This window comes from Parasteatoda tepidariorum, chromosome 1 (assembly GCF_043381705.1).
Source record: "Parasteatoda tepidariorum isolate YZ-2023 chromosome 1, CAS_Ptep_4.0, whole genome shotgun sequence".
Classification (NCBI taxonomy): Eukaryota; Metazoa; Arthropoda; class Arachnida; order Araneae; family Theridiidae; genus Parasteatoda; species Parasteatoda tepidariorum.
In genome coordinates this window covers 17,937,295-17,961,298 of record NC_092204.1, presented here as the reverse complement: position 1 = coordinate 17,961,298, position 24,004 = coordinate 17,937,295, and the positions used below count along the sequence as shown (strand labels likewise).

Below are 24,004 nucleotides of genomic sequence, written 5' to 3'. Positions count from 1 at the left end.
TTCAGAGTTTAAGAAACCATGAAAAAGCATAAAGCTTTCCAATGGCTATCTGAGTAAGTTTTTCAAATAGCATCAACATTCCTGAAATGATGTAAGCATGTGTATCGTGACTCACATTACAAAAGAACATTGAGAGCCTTTACCTTGACTTTCGATTTCAGAAGAAAACATATTGAAAAAAAAATTTATCCCATTGTAAAATATACTTGATCTTACTCCATCTGTGACTTTTAAAAGATTTGGTTATGTCTAAAAAGTACATGCAATGAATGTGTTTACTATGATTCATAAATATGGAAATTCAGTTCTTTTTATTTGTATAGTAGGTGTTTTAATAAAAATGCATTTATACTATTCAGAGAAATGAAACGAAGTACTATCTCGATTATTTCAGCAATTATAACCGACATTAACATCAATGCTACAAAAGATTTCGCGTACGGAAATATGTATTGCTTTAAAAAAATTCAAAATCCTAGAAAATTGTCAAATATAAATCGAACACTGGATATTTGCGTCCCAAAGATTAAACTTGATTCCCTAATGTATACACAGATCCCAATTTTGCATGGGTTTTTGTTTTAAGGGTTCTTTAGGCGTTAGGGAATAACAATATGACTCAAAAAACTTGGCATTGGACTTCTGTTTGAGAGCACGCCAGTCAATCTCGTTTTAATTTAATTTCGAGAATTTAATTTTTTTTCTTCTGAATTTTGAGGTAAATACAAATATATATTTGCCATATTTTGAGTAATATATAGTAATGTTTGTTCTTATTAAGTAATAATTGTACCTATTTAGTATCAGATTTAGAAATTTTTTGTGTAGATTTTTGAGTATCAGAATTTTTTAGTATCAGATTTTGAAAATTTGTTTTGTGGGATATATTGTCCCAATCGTACTTACCATTGGGACAATATATCCCAATCGTACTTACCAGTGGGACAATATGTCCTATGAGTGATAAAAATATTATAAGACAAAATTTTAGTTTTTGTTTTGATTATTTTATAGCGGCAACTTCTGGTAAGACTAAATATTTGGATGAATCTATATTATTTTCATAATTTATTCCAATGCAATATATAGGTATTTTTACGATATTCAAGACTTAGAGCCGCAATGGCTCAGAGGTTAGAGCGTTCGCCTTTCAATGAGGTGAACCGGGTTCAAATCCCGTGATGGCTGGTTGATACGAATTCCGCACTCGGCTTGCACCGATTACAGTGTTGTCATAAAATATCCTCAGTGTTGACGGATCACGGCTTAGAGTCTCGTTGTCATCAGGCTGACCGTGGGAGTTTTTCATAGTTTTCCTTTAGATGTAACGCGATGGTTAATCCTTGACATTGTTCATATCAAAAAAAGTCCTCCACGAAGGCAAATTTCTCCCTAAACTTGATCCTGAAATTCTCTTGATTTCTGGATTGGGTTCGAGAATACAAGNAGAAAACATATTGAAAAAAAAATTTATCCCATTGTAAAATATACTTGATCTCACTTCATCTGTGACTTTTAAAAGATTTGGTTATGTCTAAAAAGTACATGCAATGAATGTGTTTACTATGATTCATAGAAATGGAAATTCAGTTCTTTTTATTTGTGTAGTAGGTGTTTTAATAAAAATGCATTTATATTATTCAGGGAAATGAAACGAAGTACTATCTCGATTATTTCAGCAATTATAACCGACATTAACATCAATGCTACAAAAGATTTCGCGAACGGAAGTATGTATTTCTTTAAAAAAATTCAAAATCCTAGAAAATTATCAAATATATATATATATATATATATTAAGAACACTTTGTTTCACCCCTTCGACTCGAATGAGATAATACGTCCCAAAGATTAAACTATATTTCATACCGGATAAACAGATCCCAATTTTGCAAGGGTTTTTATGTTTTCAGGGTTCTTTAGGCATTAGGGAATAAAAATATGATTAAAGCATACCTGCCAACTTTTACGCATTTTGCATAAAATGTTATTTTTATATTTAAACCCTTTCGAAGGCCGTGGTAAGTATACTTACCACCAATTTTTAAAGTCCATGGTGAGCTTTTTTTCCACTTTTAATTTAGGTTTCCAATTGTTAATAACTTCAGCTTTCTTGAAGTGCGTTTGAATAAAATTGGTAGTTTAAGAAGACGTATAAAAGTATAAGTTTGTAGCATTTAAAAAATTTATTTTATAAATAACGAAAAATAAAAGTCAATAAGTTCCTAATAGGACGTGGTAAATATACTTACCATCAAAAAAAAATGGCATTAAAGTTTAGATTTTTTGTTTTTGTTTTTGTTTTGTTTAATAAACTAAATGAGTTTTTTTTCCTTATATCAATTACTATTCTTATATCAATTTCAATTCCAAAAATACCTTTAGCTTTAGTAGAAATAAATGGCCCATTAAAGAGTTACAGTGCTAGTAAAATGCATGCTTTCTATATGTTCCTTGTGTTCTATATGTACTTAATTTGTCATGATTTTTGCATCTACTATTTTTTAGTACAACTACATTTGTGCCATATTTTGTGTAAAATAGTTATGTTTGTACTTATTAAGTAATAATTGTGCCCATTTAGTATCAGACTTCGAAATTTTGTCACATTTTGTTTAGTGGGATATATTGCCCCAATCGTACTTACCATTGGGACAATATATATCAATCGTACTTACCAGTGGAACAATATATTACATTAGTGACAAAAATATTATAAGTCAAAATTTTAGTTCTTGTTTTGATTATTTTATAACAGCAACTTCTGGTAAGAATAAATAATATGATGCAGATATATTCTTTTCATTATTTATTCCAATGCAATATATAGGTATTTTTACAATATTCAAGACGATTTCGACATATAGTCCCAGGAGATTTCCGGGAAAACGGGAAATGTGGAAAACTTTAAACTCCTAGTATACTTACTTTAATATGTCAGCATTAACATAAACTGCTTTCCATACTAAATTTTAATGCTGCAAAAGTCAGGCCGAAACGGTTAAAAAATTATCCCACTGATATCTCACGGATGAAAACACAGAATTTCAAGTACCAAAAACTGTCCAAACGCCCATTACTCTAAATGGAACACTCAATCCCATAATCTGATCTTAAGGATGTAAAATTAGTTTTAGGCCCTTAAACCCATGTGGATTTTTATCCAGATCTTCAATAGAAATCCAGTCAAGATAATGGAGACTCCGAATACAAAACTAATTTTACCAATTAAACGTCAATTTGCATTTAATCAAAAATAAGTTAATATTATTTGAGTAGAGTCAACTTCGTACCCTTTTCATCCAAAATTAAAATAAATGAAACTATTTACTGCGAGGCTATAATTCCTTGACATGATTTCCGACTTTTTCTTTGGCATATTTATGATTTTTGTCACAAAATATAATTATTTGAGAAACAAATACTATCAGATCTAGTGCATAACAGTGTAATTTTAAGTTCTGAAGAAGAAAACATGAATACAAATATTTAATTTGCTTCAAATTTTTCGTGGAGCTCTACAGCTTCATTACGTTGCACGACTTCATCTTTTTCCTACAAATTAGCCATTTTCCGATTAATTTTACAAGTTAGTCTCATAGCAATTTAACAATTTCGGACGTATAACTTTGCAGACTTTAAATGTGCTTAACTTAAGATTATTTTAATTTTTATTAAAAAAAAAACTCGTGGTGCCATTTGCATTTATTACTATTTTCAATAACTTTCAAAAAGTTACATTTAAACAATAAATAAAAACTAATTGCTGCGGACATGTTACATTCGTAACAACAAATTTTTGATTAAAAAAAAAAAAAAAAAAACTCCAAAGGTTAATAAAAAGTAAAGTGAGTATAAGTAATGCATAGCAAGAGTAATTTTAAGAAAAAAATATTCAAATGGATTAATTTTAAAGAAAACTATGCTACATGTAATTTAAAATTATTGAATATTACATTCCTAATGATAAAACTGCCTCTCTAACATAAGTGTATATATGTATTTTTTGGACTGTTTCAAATGATAAAATAAAAAGCAAATTTACCACCGTTCCATGAAAACCAATTTAGATCTGTCTTTTTAAAACAGCTAACTCGTAATTTATTTATTTTGGAATGCCATATGAGTACATATATGCCTTTAAATAAAGAATAAATAATATATATAAGGAATAATCTCAACGAAAAGACAATATTTTGTGATCATTTTATTTCACACAAAACATAAGAAATTTTATTATTCCTCGAAATGTTTAGGATGCGCGCTTACTTCACAAATACTAAAATGTGTAACGAGGCTCAATAAAAGTAGGTCATATGGCTCACTCAATTGCGACATCACATCTAAAAATTAACATTCAGAAATAGCAACCGTGCACGAACATTCCACACACTGACAAAACGGAAGAGATGATTAGAGATTGTGTTCACACTTTTTCCCGCGAAAAGTTTTTTGTTATCGTCTGCTCAACAATTCGGAAAGACAAATTGAAAAAAAAAAAGTCATGACAAAGCAGAAATGAATTAAGAACCACTAACAGTAAAAAAACACCTTCGTTGATAGACTCATTTTGAAACCAGTTAAGTCAGATTGAGTGATAATATTGCAACGCAAGAGTGGTCAACTGAAATGCTGCGAACCTTATTAATTGTTTCTCGAACTCTTTTGTTGACACTGAATGGAATTATTTGTTTAGAAAATAAGGTTCAAGAGATATTAGTAAATGTTTATCTCGAAAATCATTCTTTCGATGCAACAAATGAGTCAGCCAGCGCAGTGGTTATAACAACGTTAATTGCTGGGTGTCAATTTTTGACTTAAAATTATTTAATGTCACAATTTAAGAGAGCTAACTTGTTATATTAAGTTGGCAATTGTGTACCAGTCCGCCGAGTGAAAAACTAAGAGATAATCGCGCATCAACATTAATCATGAAATTAGTTTACAAATCCTAGAGTTGATGTTAGTAGGTAAAAAATAAAGGGGATAATTTAGAGAAACATTTAGCATAAGAGAAGATTTTGCACACGCTTGATGCTGAACATGCTAGCTTATATATTTATCTTTAATATTCCTTTCACGTATGTCGGTAACGTTATTTCGAACAAGTCCGCAAGATCTATAGAGAACCGGGATTGTTCTGTTTGATCTAAGTTTTATAGTTGCATAAATCTAAATATTTCCATTTTAAAATATAACTCTATTGAATCTATAATTGGTTAGCTGGAGGTATTTGGAAGGTATTAATTGCATTTCTGTTACAAAATTTGGTTTTTAACAACGTTTTAATTTTTGTTTTTGTTTTAGACTACTTGATTTGTTCAAAGTTAATTTATATAATTTTTAGAAGAAAAATTAAAAAGAAAATTTTTCCTCCTTAAACTCCGTATTGGCTTTTGCTGGATCCAAAATTTCAAAAATAATTTTAATACACTGATTTCGAAAAAGTGCAAAAACAGAGAAAACTTTGAGTTTAAAGAAAAATTTAGCTCGGTTAAGGAAAAAAAAAAAAAGGGGGGGGGAAGGATTTTAGGGTTCGATATTAATTAAAATAAAGTTCCTTCTAAACTTGGAACTAAACAAAATTTAGAAGAATCCACCCCGCAATTCATAATAATACAAAACACCTTAAATATTGTATTTTATACACAACCGAGCTAGAAAATTACAAATATTTTAGAAGCTTTCTCCGAAGAACTAAATAAATAGATAATTTAACTAACGATTAGCAGTGTTTGTGAGAAGAAGCTGATCTAACTTTTAAAAAGATCTGACGTAATGTTGATCTTGTAACGGTGACCATAAAAAAAATATTTTTCTGTTTCTCTCTGTAGATTATTCTAAAAATGAGATTGAGAAATAAGCCGTTCATTTCGCGCGCCATAGGAAACGGAAAAGCTGTCTTCTTTTTTTATTTTCCCCTTTCGTTTCTAGTAAGAGGATGACTCAGATCTACACGCAAGTATATTGCGCAATGATTTCGATTGATTTTTTTTTCTTTTCTTTTTTACTTTAACATCGCAAAAGTAAATATTGACGTTCGAAGAAACTCTCTCCTAAATGATAGATAATACACGGAAATCGAAACGAGAAACAACGAATTGCTAAATCGAAATTCAAGTAATTATCACAAAAAAATTTTTTCAATCTTTCGTTTTCCCCAAATTTTGATATCTGAGATTTTTAAATGTAAACATTATTCAAATATGTACTGCATGCGTCATAATATTTTGTTTTATTTCTACGAAATGAAAAAAAAATATGGCATATATTTTAAAATAAAATATTTTGTTACTTCGGCAAAAAAAATCAGTTCTAATTTCTAGCACATAATAAACAATTATTTTAAATTTGGAAAAAACAGACAACGCTTACATCTTGAAAAACCCAAATTTATTTCCTACTATAAAAGTAAAAATAACTTAAAATGTTTCCAAGGTAATGAATTTTCTTTCTTGATTTTCAGAAAGCTTTAAGTATAAGTATTTAAAATAGTGTGCCACAAAGATATCTGAAAATTTAACATTTGACGATCTACTTTGGCCAATACAAGTTTGCATAAAACATGCAGCTCATATGAATCTTTAAACTTTAATCGAATGTTCCAGAAAACGTTTTTCGGCCTCATATCGAATAAGCAGAAACTATTCATATTATTTTCTATTTTGGAAACGTTAGGCAATCACATTCAATATTTATTTTTGATTATTTATTAACTTCGACTGATCATTTTTTTTCTTCAACTTCACCGAAAAAATTTAAAAACGGAGACAAAATATGAGAGCAGAAAAGATAACTCAAAAAAGATATCTTTGAGTCATGGAACAACAGACTTAGGCATTAGGCTCATCACGGATAAAAACTCCGAAATTATGTTTTCTAAGACTTAGACTAAAAACTCTTCCTTCGAATGAAACAATGATTTTTTATCGAATAATAGGCTATTTCATAATTGTTGCTAGCTCGTAACATTTGTTAAAAAAATTATAGGTTAAATTCTGTTCTTTTATTTATGATCGAAAATGGCAAAAAATATCAAGTTAAAATTTCGCGAAAGTGAAAAGCGTTTGTAGTCTAATTTTTAAATATTTGAATACTGCATAGCTCTAAAGTTGGTAGAAATTAAGAAATCTTGCCAAAAAAAATTAAGAAATCTTGCCAAAAAAAATTAAGAAATCTCGCCAAAAATTTAAGAAATTTGGCCAAATCAGCGATTTTTTTTACTGAAAGTTTAATCATCTTTCAAATAGTTAAAATTATTTGTTTGTTTCAAATTCTAGACTTTTGTCCGCTAACATAATATATACTATTTAAAATCAAAACTTTGGTTAAAATTTACAAACTGTTCTTTTTTTCCCCCCATTCTGTTTAGGAACTATTTGCACCCCTGTCCCTTTCTTTCTTCTTTTTTTTTGTACTGCTTTTTCCATTTTTTTTTATTTAATTAAAATTAATTCAAGTAAATGAGCTTTGTTTAAATTTATGACAATCATCGAAAACAATTCTTTTTAGAGGTTTGTAACGGGCGATTTGAAAAATAAGCGAAGTTAAAAAGCAGAAGAAACAGCTAATTCTTCGCTTATCTCTTTCTCTCTTTCCATCAAGGGTATAAAAAAAAACCGAGTTGAGACGACTTCCTACGAAATATGGTGATGAGAGTTAGGAAGAATTTAACAGCGGAAGAGCGAGAGCGGAAAACGACACGTGCTCCTAAAAAAAATAATCATAATAAAGCTGCTTAAATATTTTTATGCCGAAGAGAAAGGAGGGCACTCAACATATTTTAACTTTTGACCCACATCCTAGAGTGGGTCAAAGTTATTCTTGAAATTAACAAAGTGAGAAAGTCCTAATAATTTGGATATTGATAGAATAACGGAAGAAATTATAGTATTGAATAATACGATTTGCGCATTATCAAAATTACAATTACAATGTTAAACAAATATTGCCTAAAAATGTATCCAAGTTCTGATATCTACAGTTGTGCCATTGGCAAAAATTTGCTTTTTCGTTTTTTGTAGTTCAAATTCAGGCACAAAAATCTAAGCAAATTGTGAATATCTTGAATAGACTTTCATTTTCTTTCATTCGCCTTGTTCATTTGATGAGCTGGATGCAATAAAATGATAAGCCACATTTTCCGATTGTTCAGGTTCGGAGAGAGATTTTGTTGAAAAAACACAATGACTTGCTTAGTAACAATAAGTTGTTTCTGAGTATTGAGCTGTAATCGAATGGAAATTCTAGAAACTTGTAAAGTACTAAAAGAATTAGATGAGAAAATGTCACCTTTTGAAAACATGTGACTTACTATGACTTCCCCAGCTAGTAGTACAAGCTCTTCAGTTATTTGACTAAAACCTTTTAGTATGACATTTTTTAAAGAAATGCCATGCAAATAAACGCTAAGTGAATGAGAAACAAAACTTCTAAGCTTGATTTTAAATAAAATGCCTGATGCTGCCACAAAATATTTTAAAAGCACATAATAAAGTACAAGCACGCTACAAAAAAAAGAAGAAAAAAAAAATTTAGTAAGTAACAAACAGCGCACATATGTCTTCCAGAAAAAATGGCAGAATTTTCAACAAATAAAACATGAAATGTAAAGAATTAAGAAGAAAAAAAAGAGCTTGCAAGACGTCAAGAGCAAGGTTCAGTTTAAATATAAATATCCTTCGTATACTTTTAAATAGACTCTTTAAAAAAAATTTTGAATGTTTCAGGGCTAAAAATTCGTTATAAAAATAAAATCTGAATAATAATAAAATCTGAATATTGTGTCAACAAAATAAAAGATTACGTTGGTATGTAATGCATACTTGTCAACTTCTCTTGTTTTTGTCGGGAAATTTTTCTTAAATGTTATTAAAATTACATGCCATATTATTATTTTATTTTTGATTAGTAAAATTTAATTTTTGCAATGATTTTGCTAACCATTATAAATATATAAACAATTAAAGCAAATATATAAAAGACCCCATATTCTTGCTTTCAAATATTTAAACGTGAGCACAATTAAGCACAATCTCAATTTTTAGTAAGCTAACTGCTTTATGTTTTGGACGGAAATGTAATTTTAGCAGGCTTAGTTGAGTTGTCGGTGCATTAAAATTGCGTACAATACTTTTGCCCACTTTACTTATTTTTAGATTGTAGTATATTATAAATATTGATTGTTCTTAGGTAATTTGAAGAAAGCGAGGAGCAGTTATACTGATTTGCATTCAAACACATGCATAAAAAAAAATGACCTATGCTCAGAAAGAATGTTAGCTTTTGTAGACTCCTACTCATGTATGTGTTATAAAGTAGAACATAGCGGAAGTTTCAGACTCAGTATTCTAAAAAGAGATGTGATGCGAATCCTACGTCAGGACTTGCCGCTTGGGAAGCACATCGGCTTACAGCCATGCTCTTCAATCAATTGCCACCCTTTACTAAGATTTAATCCTTTTTCAGGCATCAGAGGTCCCTAATCATGTTAAAACATGCATGCAATGCTTTAACTCAATCCAGATTTGTGTACACGCTTATGAATGATGGCGCAGATTGGTTTATTTAAAGAATAACATTGTCACGAGCGGTCTCGAAGCGACGTTAAATAATGCAAACTTTAAATAAAAAAAAAATTTAAAAAAAAAATAATAAAAAATAGGCTTTTCGTATTATTTTAATTAGCAGACACAGTTAGTTAGAACGCATTTTAGCCTTTTAAAAGCTCTTGTTTCAGTTTTTTTCCCTTCCAAATATGTTGCAGCTTTTTATCTACTACGCAAAGGAATTTGTTGAGTTTCACAGGTGAAAGATACAAAATCCGTTATAATTGTAGCTAAATTCAGCGATATTTCTAACTAAACTTTGTTTTAACCAATTTTAACTAACTCAACGATGTTCCAAACTGAGTATGCCGGGAATAAAACCAAACGAAAGGAAGAAATATCATTGGGATCTCAGCGTCGTGAGAAAATTTTTTCTTACCTAAATAGTCCCCAATTTAAGAAGCATACAGTCACATACATTCACGAATTGTACCACCAAAGAATTTTGCCCGACGAATTTTCATTGCGATGAGTAGTGACTACGATGAATAGTCACTGTAACGAATTGCGTGGGTCGAATTATCACCTCGACGAATCAATGCAAAACTTTATACCTCATGTTTTAATTCTTTCAGGAATTGTATACAAAAAATATGGGCATTTAAGTTGTCAGTACGTTTTACCAATCATCGTCCACATGTTTTAGTATTATTGTTACTTTCTTTAAAAAAAAAAAAAAAAGCTCTGACTGTAAATAAAAATTATATTTTCATTTTAAGCAAATAAGTACTCTAAGATAACTACTTTAGTTTTTGTTTTAAAGAAATGACTACTATTGGATACCTAATACTTTACTTTTAAACAAGTGATTTCTCTTTGATAACTACTATACTTTTAAACAAATGACTACTATTTGATAACTAATACTTTACTACTTTTAAACAAATGACTACTGTTTGATAAACTACTTTATTTTTAAACAAATTACTACTCTCTGATAATCAATTTTAAAGAATAAAAATTAATATATATATACATTTTTTTTTTTAATATGAGGCAATTTTTTCAAGTGAAGATTTATTTCATTGTTTGCTTTAAAGATTACTGAGATTAAAACAAAGAGACAACGCTTGTTTGAACGTTTTACATCATTTTTTCCATTTTAAATTCCTTTCTCGCTTTTTTTAAAGGCAAAAAAAAAAAAAAAAAAAAAACTAANACAAGCAAAAAAAAGCCCGAAAAAAGAACATTAAATCAACCTAGTTACTAAAACTTCTGTACCGTTTATTTCCTCCACCATGACCAAAATAAAGCAAAATCGTATCAATCGCGTTACATAAAACAATGAACTGTTAGTTTCGTAACAAAGTCGATATCGAACATCAACAGTTCACATTTTTCAGACACGTTTTTGAACAAACGATCTGAATGGTCGGGGGTCACGATACAGACCTTTGCAGGAGGGGGGGGGGGATTATAAAAACTGCGGGATGGAAGATCAAAACAACGACGATGTCCGGAAAAACCGGATCTGGCTGCGTTTCCTAGTGCAATGCTCTCACAAAATTCGCCAAACGGCACCTTAATTGTTAATGATTTAATTCAACACGGGCGGTTTCTTTCATAATACGTATCGAATATATAGAGAACTCACAACTCACCTTCTATTTAAAGTGGTTATAGTCAATGTAATGAAACTAATAATTACTTAATGTGTTTTTCTAAGATGCAAAAATAAAGTTAATAGTATGAAATGAAATTGTTTTCGAATAAGGTATATGTGTATCATTGCAATACATTTTAAACTATGTTTTAATAATTTATGTTTACGACTTATCATCTGGAATTTATATTAAACACGGCTAAATGTCGAAGAGCCGTGCTTCGAAGTTATATTTTTCACAGAAAATAATTAATAATGAGATAATTTATAACCTCCTTTTATAAACTTTATAACTTCCGTGGTAACTCGGAGAAATAAATAATAAAAATAATAATTAAAAAAATAGGCATTATAAAATTAAAGTTTTTTTTTTAGTTATAAAGTTTTTTATAATTTTTTTTTAGTATATAAAGTTAAAATTTTTCAAAACTACTGAGAATACTGAACTGATTAATTTGATTCAAATCACGGTAACATCACATTAAAAAAAAAAAAAGTTTTTTTCCTTTCTAAAAAAGAAAACACCTATTAAAACTTTGAATAATTCTGTGTTTTCGCAAATTTCTTGAATAAATAAATAGTTAATTTTAAAAAAAAATTATTAAATGAGACAAATTAAACAAATCCAATTTAGTCAAAATAATCGCCATAACTCACAATGTTGACAATAAATCTGATGTTTTTTATAACACACCGGAATACTACATTAAAATGTTATTTAGAAAATTCTGATTAAGGAATAATAATTATTTAATTATAATTTAATAAGGTTAATTACAATTTAGAACAAGACAGCGACTGGCGAATTTCATTAAGAACTTAACGAAATTCAGCACTACTCCTTTATTCATTTTATTTATTATACAATGAGCAAAAAGAAAAAAAAGGAACGGACCATTTTGAATAACTTTTGATCTATTGATCTGATCTATACGGTCTAGTAATCAATCTTAATGGTTCGAAGGGGTGAAATGCTAATTAGTTAGCGCAGGCGATATTTTAATTTAAGAAATCAGACACAAAAACGCACTTTCTCTGAATAAACCTGAGTTTTTTTCTGACCCCCCCCCCAAAAAAAAAGAGATAGCCGCAATCAAGGAAATATGGTCACCATAGTTTCGCGAATTGGAAAATTTTTGCACGCAATTATTAAAATCTGTTTATCCAAAGATAATTCTGCACAAAAATAAATTTTAGTAAATATTTATTATTTTATCAAACAATAGTCGAAAAATTTTGTATTGTACGGTAAACAATATTTTAGATTATTTTAAAATATGTAATTTTAACATGGCAAAATATAAAATGTGAATACGGCAGTGATTTTGATAATTTTCATCTAGGTGGAAAAATGATGCCAAATTGGTAGTTTTTCAAAATGTTTAATAACTTTTAAAATATTTAAGTTGTCTGTTCAAAAGCCCAGATAATTCTTCACGGAAAGACTATATATGTAGTTTAAAGTCATAGCATTGCTTCAAATGTAAGGCACTTAAACTATGGCTTTTTTTATTTTCTTTGGCGATAGAGCAATTGAAAAACAGCGTTAAGGCAGAAAAAGGCACCTGTGTCTCAGGCTGTATTTCATAGCTATAAATTATTAAAATACTAAATATAATATTTTTCCTTTATTTTGACCTAAATTAATATAAAATAATGAAAAAAAAGTATAAAAAAATATGTTTAATAAAAATTCTGAGTCAAAGGATTATCACTGTTTTGGTTTTTAAAAAAAATCCCACAATCTAGCTTAAGTAAAAATGATCTAGCTAAAATTAAAAGTAAAATAAAGATTTAAAATTAAAAATAAATAAATGCATAAAAATAGAATAGCCTAAATTTTTTGAGTTTTCTTTTAAAAAAAAAAGAAAGAAAAAAAAGGAAACCTGCAAGGTTAGTTTTATACATAAAAAGAAAAGGAAAGGTTTTTCTAACACTTATTTAAATCAGTTAAGATTAAGATCACACACTGATTGAGACACAGTTCTCGAGCGGAAGATACTTCCATTACACAAAAAAATCTTGAAGATAGTACTATTGAGCAATTGCCACACCTTCTGCCCCGAGGAGACTATTTCAGCAAAATCTGTGTCATCTGACAAGCATATCAGGAAGTTAAGATTCACTCTCGTTTTTTAAACTCTCACTACTTTCAAACCACCAAGAATTCCATAAAAATGAAGGCATTAGTAGACCAATGATGTTTACGATTGCAGTTAGTCTACCGAAACAAGTCTTTATTTCCACACTGATGGTAACGAAGTCAATCGCGTGTCTTTTTTTCTTTTACATCGGAATCTTCATTTTACAGAACAGGACATTTAAGTTTTATGCAAATAGACAGAAGGAATGATTTATTATAAACTAAGCTGTTCATTTATTTCATTAACATTTTTTCGGATATATTTCGCAAATAAATAAATTAGTAATTTCAACATACTAAATTACAATTCAATTCTAGCTTTTGCATAATTAATGTCAAGCTTTATTAACTTTTCTTCAAAGAGAATTTGCCATAATTTATGACCGTCATATTTTATAACCGTCGTTGAACAGCCGACCCAATTTTTTGGGTTTTTACCTATGTTCAACTCCGTAGTCTTGTAATTTTGAACCCAATCAAGAAGACAAGAGAGCTTCCGGAACTAGGCATTGGAACAAACTAGCCTACGTGGAGGACTTTTTGATGGAACTAACCACATTTGCGATATATAAAGGGGAAAAACCACAAAATATTCCCATGGTTAGCCCGACGGCAAGGGGACTCTAACCCATGATTCGTCTACCACTGAGAACATTTTACGTCAGTAAATGGTGCGAATAGGGAGCGGATTCGAACCAGGGTCACCTTATTTGGAAGCGAGCGCTCTGTCCTCTGAGCCACTATGGCTCCAAAAATTAATACGGAGACTCATCTAATTAGTTTAGTACACCCAAAATATTATGCAATTGGTGAACTAATAAAATTGTCGAAACGTGTCATTTAATGAATTACAAACTAATTCTTTTTAAACTCTTAGTATCATATTACCTCTTGGCAATGGTTAGATGCTAGCAATTAAGTGACTTGATCAATGCTACGCACTCAATATTATTTATTTTCTTTTAAAATAGTAATAAGAGTATAATAATATTTTCTCCTTAAAAAGAGAATATTAAGACTTTTCTAGTTATAATAATAACTAATTCTATTCTGGATTAAGAAGAGTATTTTTCAGAATGAAATTTAAATTTTAAAGAAATTTCATGTACAGATGTCTAGTAAACCTGCCATACTAATTTCTAAAACATTTCAGACTACAAAAACTAAAACAGTTACATAAGGGACTTAATTCAATACCATTTTGCGAAATTAATTTGTGAAAACTCAACTGCAGAGTAGTAAAAAATGTTTAATGCGGATTTTGCGCAGGAAAATGTTAATGTGCTTTATCGTCTGGTCAAATAAATCGATTTTGTACTTTGCGCAATAGAATAGTATAATGAATATTCGGAGCTTTATTTCTTGTTTTCCAATTTAGTACCAAAGCAAATGTTTAACAAAAACATCATCATTTGCGTTAACTAACTATATTTGTCTAAAAGTTAATTCTTCCATTACAATAAACTGGTTTGAGTTTATTTCATTAAGTCATCACTTTTTTATAGTAATACCTTTAATCTCTGGTTTCAAAATTTTACTAAACGTAATTTCGAAGATGCACAGGTGCACCAAATTATATCACAAGTGGAAATGGTCAAGACCACTCATCCACTCTAGATGGGATGACCCCTTTAGGTGAATTTTCTCTCGCATTATGTAAAATTCTTTCTTTTTTTTTTTGAGTGGGTGTGTAAAATTTTAGCCAGAGTAGGAAGAAAAAAAAAGACATAGCTTCGCAACAACATACCCTGCTTAATTTTAATGCTTTAACTATGGATTGCGCAATTAGAACCGCATATTTATGCTAGAAAGTACATTATTAACAGCATTACATTGTTGCAATAAACTTTCGGCATTTTTCACAATTAATTTAGAAAAGTGAGTTCAATCATTTAGAAGGATCCCTTATCTATGATTCGTGTAATAATTTAGGGTGGGCTTCAGAAATTTTAGACAATTAAGCCGTTGTGCTGAAAGCTTTCAGCGTGATAACCCCAAAACATGATCTAGTATTTCATTTTATAATTATTGGAATTTGTTAGTAATGAAAAACTCTATTAATCATACAGTGGAATAAATAAAATGGGAAAGTGTTTAATATTACATTTATGAATAAGTTCTAAAATAGTTATACAATATTTATATTAAGGTAAATCTTTTATAAACGGTTTTAAAAAAATTAGAAGAAAAAACTAGGAAAGGACTGTTTATTTATTCATCAATATATCCTCGAAGTGGCATAGCATTTGCGTAAAAAAAAATAAAAAATAAAAATTAAAAAAAGGGGAACATGAAAATTAGAAGCTGGTTATATTCATGTTACTTGAAAATAAAAAGCATAGCATTTTTCTAAAAAACTAAACAGGAAAATAAATAAATAAAAAGTGTAATTTTTTTAATTAAATAATGTACATAATTGAAGAAAAAACATCGTAAAATTTAAACCGTTCTAAAGAGACAATTTTTGTATAAAATTTTTTTTTCTTCCCTAACTTAACAGGAATATGAAGAAAAAAAAAGTTATAGGAACTGGATTTGAAACGCTTGTATATTGTAAAAAAAAAAAAAAAAACCAGCCCTGATAAGAAAAAGAAGCAAACGATTCTGGAGTTTCGTGCAAAAGAAATAAGTTTTTAATTCAAACGATAAATAAAAACATTAACAACTTCATCAACGGAATATAAACTAACAGCGAATGGCCACTTAAAGAGGAAAATACTAAGCAATAAATTGTCATTCAGAGATCTAACAAAAGAATTATCTAGGCGGAAAAGGCTATAGAGGATATATATAATTTTAGGGAGCACGCTGGTCACAACTTAAAAATCGTTTCGCGTAGCTACACACATCAAACATCCTTAGTGGTAATGATTCCGTTAGGTGACAAGTGGATACCACTATGAAACGTCACAGTCGAATCATCACTTTTTTTCACGCTTACATTCACAATCCAGATGGTATCAAATTCTACCGTATTCATTACGAACGCTCTATAATTATTCTATAAATTGACACTGCAAATAATGAAACAAATAGCTGAAAGGAGTAGATATAGAAGGAAATAAATAAAGGATATATGTTTCAAAATAGAATTTTTTTCCCCTCGCCTTTTGGAGTTATTTTAACCATTTGACAACTTACACAGAAATTTGGCATATTAAACTGAAGGACAATGCAATTGATGTGATTTGGGTTTTTTCCGTTTCAGATCAGTTTGAAAATGCATTTTTGTCATAGAGTTTTGTTATATTTAGAACAAGTAATCACTTTAGTAGCAGTTTGGAGTAATACGGTTATAGAGTAATACTCTGTTTAAAGAATATGTTGATTTTAAAAAAAAAATTTAAAAAAACAGGAATTAACTTATGGACAATTTGAAACAGCTATTTTTCACTTTTAAAGCAGTTAATAGCAACAGTTTTAGACTTTTGAAGCATTAAATTGATTTTTGAGCAATGATTTTTTTAATATTTTTTTTAACAAGTCATACACTCATTTAATTTTAAGCGATTTGAAAATTCGAAACAGCAATTTTAAAGCAGTCTGGTATACCAGTTAATATTTTTGGGGCATTCAGCTGAATTTATTCGAATTTGTAATTAGAAATAAAATTTCTTCTAATAAACATTTTAATAAAAAATATTAGCAATTATCACCGATTTTTTAGGAATCCCAATGTGTTTCGGCGAAAGTAATGGCGAATGATTTTTTTCTACTCGAAAGAAATTAAAATTACGTCAAAATGAATTTTACTAAACAAATCAGTATTTTTTATTCCATTACAGTAATTTTTGGTAGATGCACCATATAACCAAATAGAATTGGGTCCAAATAATATAAGCCTGAAACAAACTACACTAAAATAGTCTTCTATGAGTAAGAAAATAATCATAAAAAATTAAGATTTGCATTTGGCGATGACTTTCAAAAATTGGCGAATACTTTTGATATTTGGTTTATTTATCGGTGCTAATTTACTGGCTAATAATTTGAAATCCTTAACTTCGGGCCCTGTGTAACATAACCGGAATCTGTTATACTGTACCCCGAATACAGTCGCCAACACGCACTTCTTGTAAGCTAATTAAACTACATAATAAAAACAAAGAAAACATTAAAATGCAAAGATCACTGATTTATATCGAAATTCGTGATTACCTAAAAAAAGGTAAATATCATTAAAAATATATATTGTCAGCGAAGGCATCAATGCTAAAGATCCACAGTAAAAACATTTAACATTTTTTTAGACAATGGTATGTTAATATTGTAGTATATAGGAACACTAAAAGAATTAATAGAATAATTTTTTATCAACTTTTATTTCAATTTATATATTCTTCCTTTCATTAAAATTCAGAGTATTATTTCATTACACATCAGATTTTCAGAAGCAAATCAAACTTAATGTTGAAGTAATGCGACTTATGTATATAGCATGATATCATGCAAACCGCAAAAGTTATAAAAATTGTTTCCATCACCGAATGCTTGCAATAAACAATAAAGGAATTCTTAGACGACAGGGCTTGCATCACTTTATCAGAAACAAGAAATAAAAAAAAAAAACGATGGAATTTTTAAGATAATAAAAGCGAGCACGAAACAATACCGTTTCCAATTTTTATTTATCCATACAACGGGCAGAACGGAACTTGAATGGCGTCACCCTAACACGTCACACACACTCCAGAGAAGTGTCAACAAGAATAATATTAAAACGAAGGTGCAGAAATGTTAACTACAGAAACGGATGCATTCGATAAAAAGCGGTTGCTTTTATCACTTGGCAGTTCTTAAAGATAATGTTCCCGAATTATGGACATAAATAGAAAAATGTCCTCAATTATTGAGAGGTCAGCAAGCCTTTTGATGAGCTATAATGACCATAAGAAGAAGTGTTTCACTGGCAGATATATATATAAACATTAGAGAGTATGGGTTCTTATATGATGACAGGCGAACAACATACTTTTTAAGCTCAACTCTAAGTTATCGTATGTTCACGGGGTTATGACAGACTTTCTGTTAAAGGCGCTGTTTTTGTGAAAAATCAACTCATAATATTCTGAATCTTAAATTATCGTAGAATTGGGTTCTTTCTGACGAGATCTGTAGCAGTACTAAAATTGATATTTCAATTGATCCTAAATAGGATTAAATTCAAATAAAAGATATTACTTAGCATAAAAAAATTACATTCTAATTCACTTTCTATAATTTTGAGTAAAATATTCTTAAAGACTTTTTAGTGTTTTCCACCATTTGAAGTCAAAACTCTTAGCCGGTAACATTCTTTAAAGAATCCTGCTTTTTTTTTCTCTCCAGAGAAGCGAAACTGTTTTGTGAAAATTTGTTGAACAAGAAACTGTTGTTCAAAAAACACGAACGAAAGATGCCATTCAAAATGAAAAATAATGTAAAGAGCCTGTTTTTAAGATAAAATATTTTGTGAAGGGGATGTCTTTAGAACATAATATTCCATGAAGAGTTATCGATTTTAACGATAAAAATTTTGTGAAAGCTCCGTTGACGAATATAAACTTGCCCCCAAATCAACCCTGGATATTATGCATTAGTGAAGCAAAATAATAACAAAATGAATATATTAATAACAAAATGAATGATAGATTGCAGGGAATAATTTAGATAGGAATTTTCCAGAAAAGATTTTAAGATGTGCTCATTAACTTCATCTGAAAGTCAGAGGAACCTCATTGTTATGAATCGCCTATGTACGAAATAAATATATGTTTTGTTTATTAATTATCAGAATTGTCAAAATTCATGATTTTTTGTTTTAAAAAAATCCGAAAAAAATCGGATCATCTTCATTCCTCGAATTAAATATTTTTAAAAAAAATTTTTATAGGTTATAACTTTATTATATACCCATATAACTTATAACTTATATTATATACCCATTTAGTTTTATATTTATTTGAATACTTTAAGTGTTTTTAAAATATAATAAATACGTAGTTAGTGTTTAACAATATTGAAGAAAGACTTGTTCTGCTTAGAAAGCCTAGAGAAAGGCAGTGATTCCCAATTTTTTTCGGCAGCGGAACCCAAAATAATCAGATGTTTCGGCTTAACCCTTTATGTTTTAAAAGCACTTAAAGTATTCAAATAAATATAAAACTAAATGGGTATAACTAAAATCTGTTTATTACCAGCAAATGTTATAAACCGCTAATAGAAAATAATAATTTAACAGTTTAACATTACTTTTTTCCATTTTCAGTATAAATTAACTTATTTATAATTAAACTATTTTGAAATACAATAATTTACCCTTATATTATTTCATTGGATAAAATCTTCAATATCAAATAAATCAAGACTTCAACAAGAATCATCACACTTTAAAGAATACATTCATAAAAATATTTTCGACATTATAATTTACCTCTTAAAAAAAAATCAATTAGTTTAAATGAATGATTTTCTTTAAACAATTACAGTTGATTTAAATCAATGATGTTTAAAAAAAAAAATCAAGTAATTTATATGGCGAATTTAATCATAATTTAAATCAAGTGATTTAAATCAAGTCAACCCTAATCATTATAAGTGTCAACATCAAAACTATTCGTTACTTTCAAAATATACATTAGATGCTTGGCTTTGTTAGAAGCTTTTTTTTTTATCTTGTTACAAATTAACGAGCCTATAAAATTAACATTTATGCTAGGTGGTTTCTATTGTTCTGTTTTTTTTATTTTTACCAGTTATTTTATTAAATATATCGTGCTGTGTTATCCAAATTAGCTATATCACCCTTTAATTTTACTTTAGTAATTAAAACGGGGTAATCATAAATTAAAGTAATAGCATTGAAGAAATAATAAAGAAAAAGCATTAATGCAACTCGGAAGACAATATTTTAAGGATCATGAATAACTTTTGATGTGAAATTACCCACACTATTTCCGCTACATAAAAAAACGAGCTTCAAAAATGTTATGAATTCTTAACAGCTATCCGTGGTTTGCCAATTAAGTTTCATACATCTTTAGCCAGCTGATTATAAAAAGTCGTAAAATGTTAATTAAAAGAAATAAGTAAGTTTTTTGAAAATAAAAAGCGTTTTCGACTTTTAATATTTGAAAATATCACTAAATGTCTGGACTCATAAAAATATGTACCGGCGATTGTTTTTAAAAATTGTTTCATAGATTTTTAAATAATTAAAACATACGTCTTAAAAAAAAATAAAAAATAAAAAAAAACTTTTTTTTTTCCTCTTTAGAAAAAAAAAAAAAAAAACAAAACAAAAAAAAAAACACGCAAAATATATTATTTTGCAACAAACATGAACATCTGACTCGTTTTAGTCCATTTCTTTACCTACCAGTTAAACAATGTTTAAAAAAAAAAAAATTTTCTCGAAATCAATACTTTTTTTAAAAATAATTTTTTTTTCTAGCAAGATTATTTTCTTTTCCAAACAATATTAATTTCACCCATCAAGTCCCAGCTCAACTAATAATTATTTCAGATCTTCTCCAACTGAATATCCCCCCCCCCCTCTTTAGTTGTTGATTAAATTTTGAGACTAAAAAAAACTTAAAAATCAGTGTTTCAAGTGAAGAGATTGTTTGGCTAATGAGTATTAACATAAGAATTTCTTACTAGAAATCTTTAAATCTTGAAGTAACATATTTATTTTTAGATATTTTTTGTTTGTACTGTAAACTTCAATATCAGAAAAGACAAAAAAATTACCAAGCTGCAATTAAAAACAACAAATTCATAAATAAGTGAAAACGCTTTTCGACAGTTTAGCGAATGGGACAATTAATTTTTAAAATATTTGAGTTTATTTAAAAGAATAAAAATTAATTTATTAACGAAAGTGATAATTCAGGACATAAGTAACAAAAAAAAAATAAATAAATAAATAGTTTACTTTTTTATGTTCAAATTTCAATCAGTCTTAATCTGTCCAATCAGGGTTGGTAAAATAACCCCATGAAGAACAGTGTTAAATCAAATGATTTTTTTTCCTTTTTTTTTTGTTTAATAAGAAATTATCAAAAAATTTCAATAACGTACAAACTTACTTTGTAAAAAGGTTTCTAAAAACTTATAGTAACTATAGAAGGAAAAAACTTATAATTGTGGGGGAAATTTCAAATCAAAAGAGTTGCATCCTCGAAAAATATTAGGCTCTGAGAATTTTATGCTCCTCTGCATAACACAAGAGCTGAATGTAATTATAATAATGTGTAAAACCAAACTCTTAAGCGAAAGCCTCATTGAATAAAGTAACTAAATTACACAATGTCTAACACAAAAATTTAAAGGAGAGAAATAGAAACAAATAAAAAGGAAATAAAATCACTATTCACATTAAAAGTTAGAGAGAAAATGGAAATTCATTTTCCTGAAACTCCTAATTTTCACATTTTAACACATTACAGGACAAGAATACCATGAATGTTTTTCAAAAATATAAAGATTTAACACTCAATTATATCATTCTTGAAAATTATCGAATAGGAGCAAAAGAGTTGTGTTAAATGTAGCATATTAACAAAAATATTTTGATACAAATTTTATGCAACTGTAAAATTTTAAAACCAAAATGGTGTAAGTCATGTTAGAAAATATCAAATTACTCTAAGCATTAATGCCCTATCACTTTTTTCAAAACTTTTTATCATTAAAAAATGTGGTGATTTAGCAACATAAATCCAGAATGGATTGACAAGAAAGTCGTTCCCTTTTTCATATACACATTAACTATCTATACATAATAAATGTGTATGAATTTACAAAATGTCATGAATTTATACATGTTTAGTGTATTTATAATAGAGCATGGCTTGGCAAAAGAAAAAAAAGAGTATAGTGTCAACAAATTTAAGATAACTAATTGAATTTTTCAACTGTTAAATCTCCTGATACAGTCAAAAATTTTATTAAACTGTAATAATAAAATGCCGATAAAAAATTTGATCAAATAAAGTAATATTTAATAAAATAATATTAAATATAGTAGTAATTAAACAGCTTAGAATAACTTAAATGATTTATAAACCAGAGCAGAACTTAGGTTTTATGAAATCGAAGGCATGTTTAAAGTATTCGGTTCATTTTAAGTCCTATTTGAGTTTCAAAAAATATAAATTCCATAAAATAATCAATTATTTTCATAAAATAACTAGAAATGATAACTCAAATAAATTTATAAATATTTAAAAATAAATTACCAATATAGGTACTAAATAATTGGTTAAAAAAAACTGTCATTTAGTTCTGTTTTATACTTATAAGTGTTATTTGTTTTGAATAAAGATACAATAAGGAGAGAAGTCAAAATAAATTTTTTATTTAGTGGTATTTGTAATTATTAATTTTAGTTATAGGTCAAGTCAAAAATACAGCTAAACTTATAATTGCTAAACATGAAAATATTTCTACTCATTATGCAAAATAAGTTTCTTTCAAATAAAAAATGTTTAAATGTTAACAGATTCTTAGCGATTCTACTAAAAAAATGTAAAAATAATTTATTGAATACAAGATCAATTTAGGAATAAGTCTTTTAAATAACTTATTGTTTATATAAATAAACTAAAAGTTATTTACAAAAGTATTTAAAATAAACACAATATTATTATGTATTGGATTTCAAAGTCAGTAACATATAGATACAACTCATTTAAAATTAAAAGAAACAAAAGAAATTATTTGATCGCTATTAAATAGACTGGAATAGTTTATGAGGATATTTACAATCTATTTCTGTTATATGACACCATGCTTAAGATAATTTAAATTCGCATAAATTTTTTTTTAAAAATGCAATGTTTAAAAGGTACGTTGTTTACGTTAATGAAAAACCGGCAATAAAACATGCTTTCTAAAGATCATAAGGGAGGGGCAAATAGACAATCGAACTGGTTTTTTAAAACAGAAAAACCATCAAAATATCGATCAATAACAAAAGATGATCAGAACATACCGTAATTTTAAGTTTTTCATAAATTCTTCCATACAAATATCCTCCAAAAGCACAAAATCGCCGATTCCAGCTTCCCCGAAATCCGCCATTGTTATTTTGAAAATGACAGGTCCGCCAACCGCTCCACTATGTTGTCGTCTGGTTAGTTTTCTCAGTTGTTTAGTCAACACGAGAGGAAAAGGTTTACTGCAAAAGAAAAGAAAATCGCCAACTAACGTTTCAACGCCAATGACGATTTTTAAGTAAAAAAAAAATTAATTGTAACCAAATTTTGATTTTTTTTTTTTTAAACTTACATATTTATAGATATTGAAAATAACCGTAATAAAAGTGTCAAATAATTTTTGTTTTCAGACTGTGTGATTTTATATTGCAATAGAGCCAAAATTTAAAATTGGGCGATTCAGGGAGACTAGTTTTTGAAAGGCACGAAATAAAAATGCACAGTAGTTCGCAAAATCTCACAATAAAAAAAGGACGTAGCTCTTTTTCTTCCATTTGCTAAATGTCCGTCAAATAATTAATTATTTTTTCAATGTCTTGAAATGTTTTAAACATTTAATAATATATAAATTGATAGTGATTCATGATCTTTTTATTATTATTAGTCTGAAATATTGGGGGGAAATCTTTTTGAGGCTTATATTTATTCAGGGAAACATAAGTTTATCCCC

General features: G+C 28.3%; 1 protein-coding gene across 1 annotated transcript in view; it reads right to left on the bottom strand.

The window, feature by feature from the left end:
* LOC107438270 (Unconventional myosin ID) overlaps positions 1-23,446 on the bottom strand; it is a gene marked incomplete in the record, with an annotated part of 57,245 nt that extends 33,799 nt beyond the window's left edge. The window contains 1 exon segment of the mRNA XM_043044070.2: positions 23,331-23,446. Coding sequence (XP_042900004.1) covers positions 23,331-23,419 — 89 coding nt within the window.
* Between the last annotated feature and the right edge of the window lie 558 nt (positions 23,447-24,004).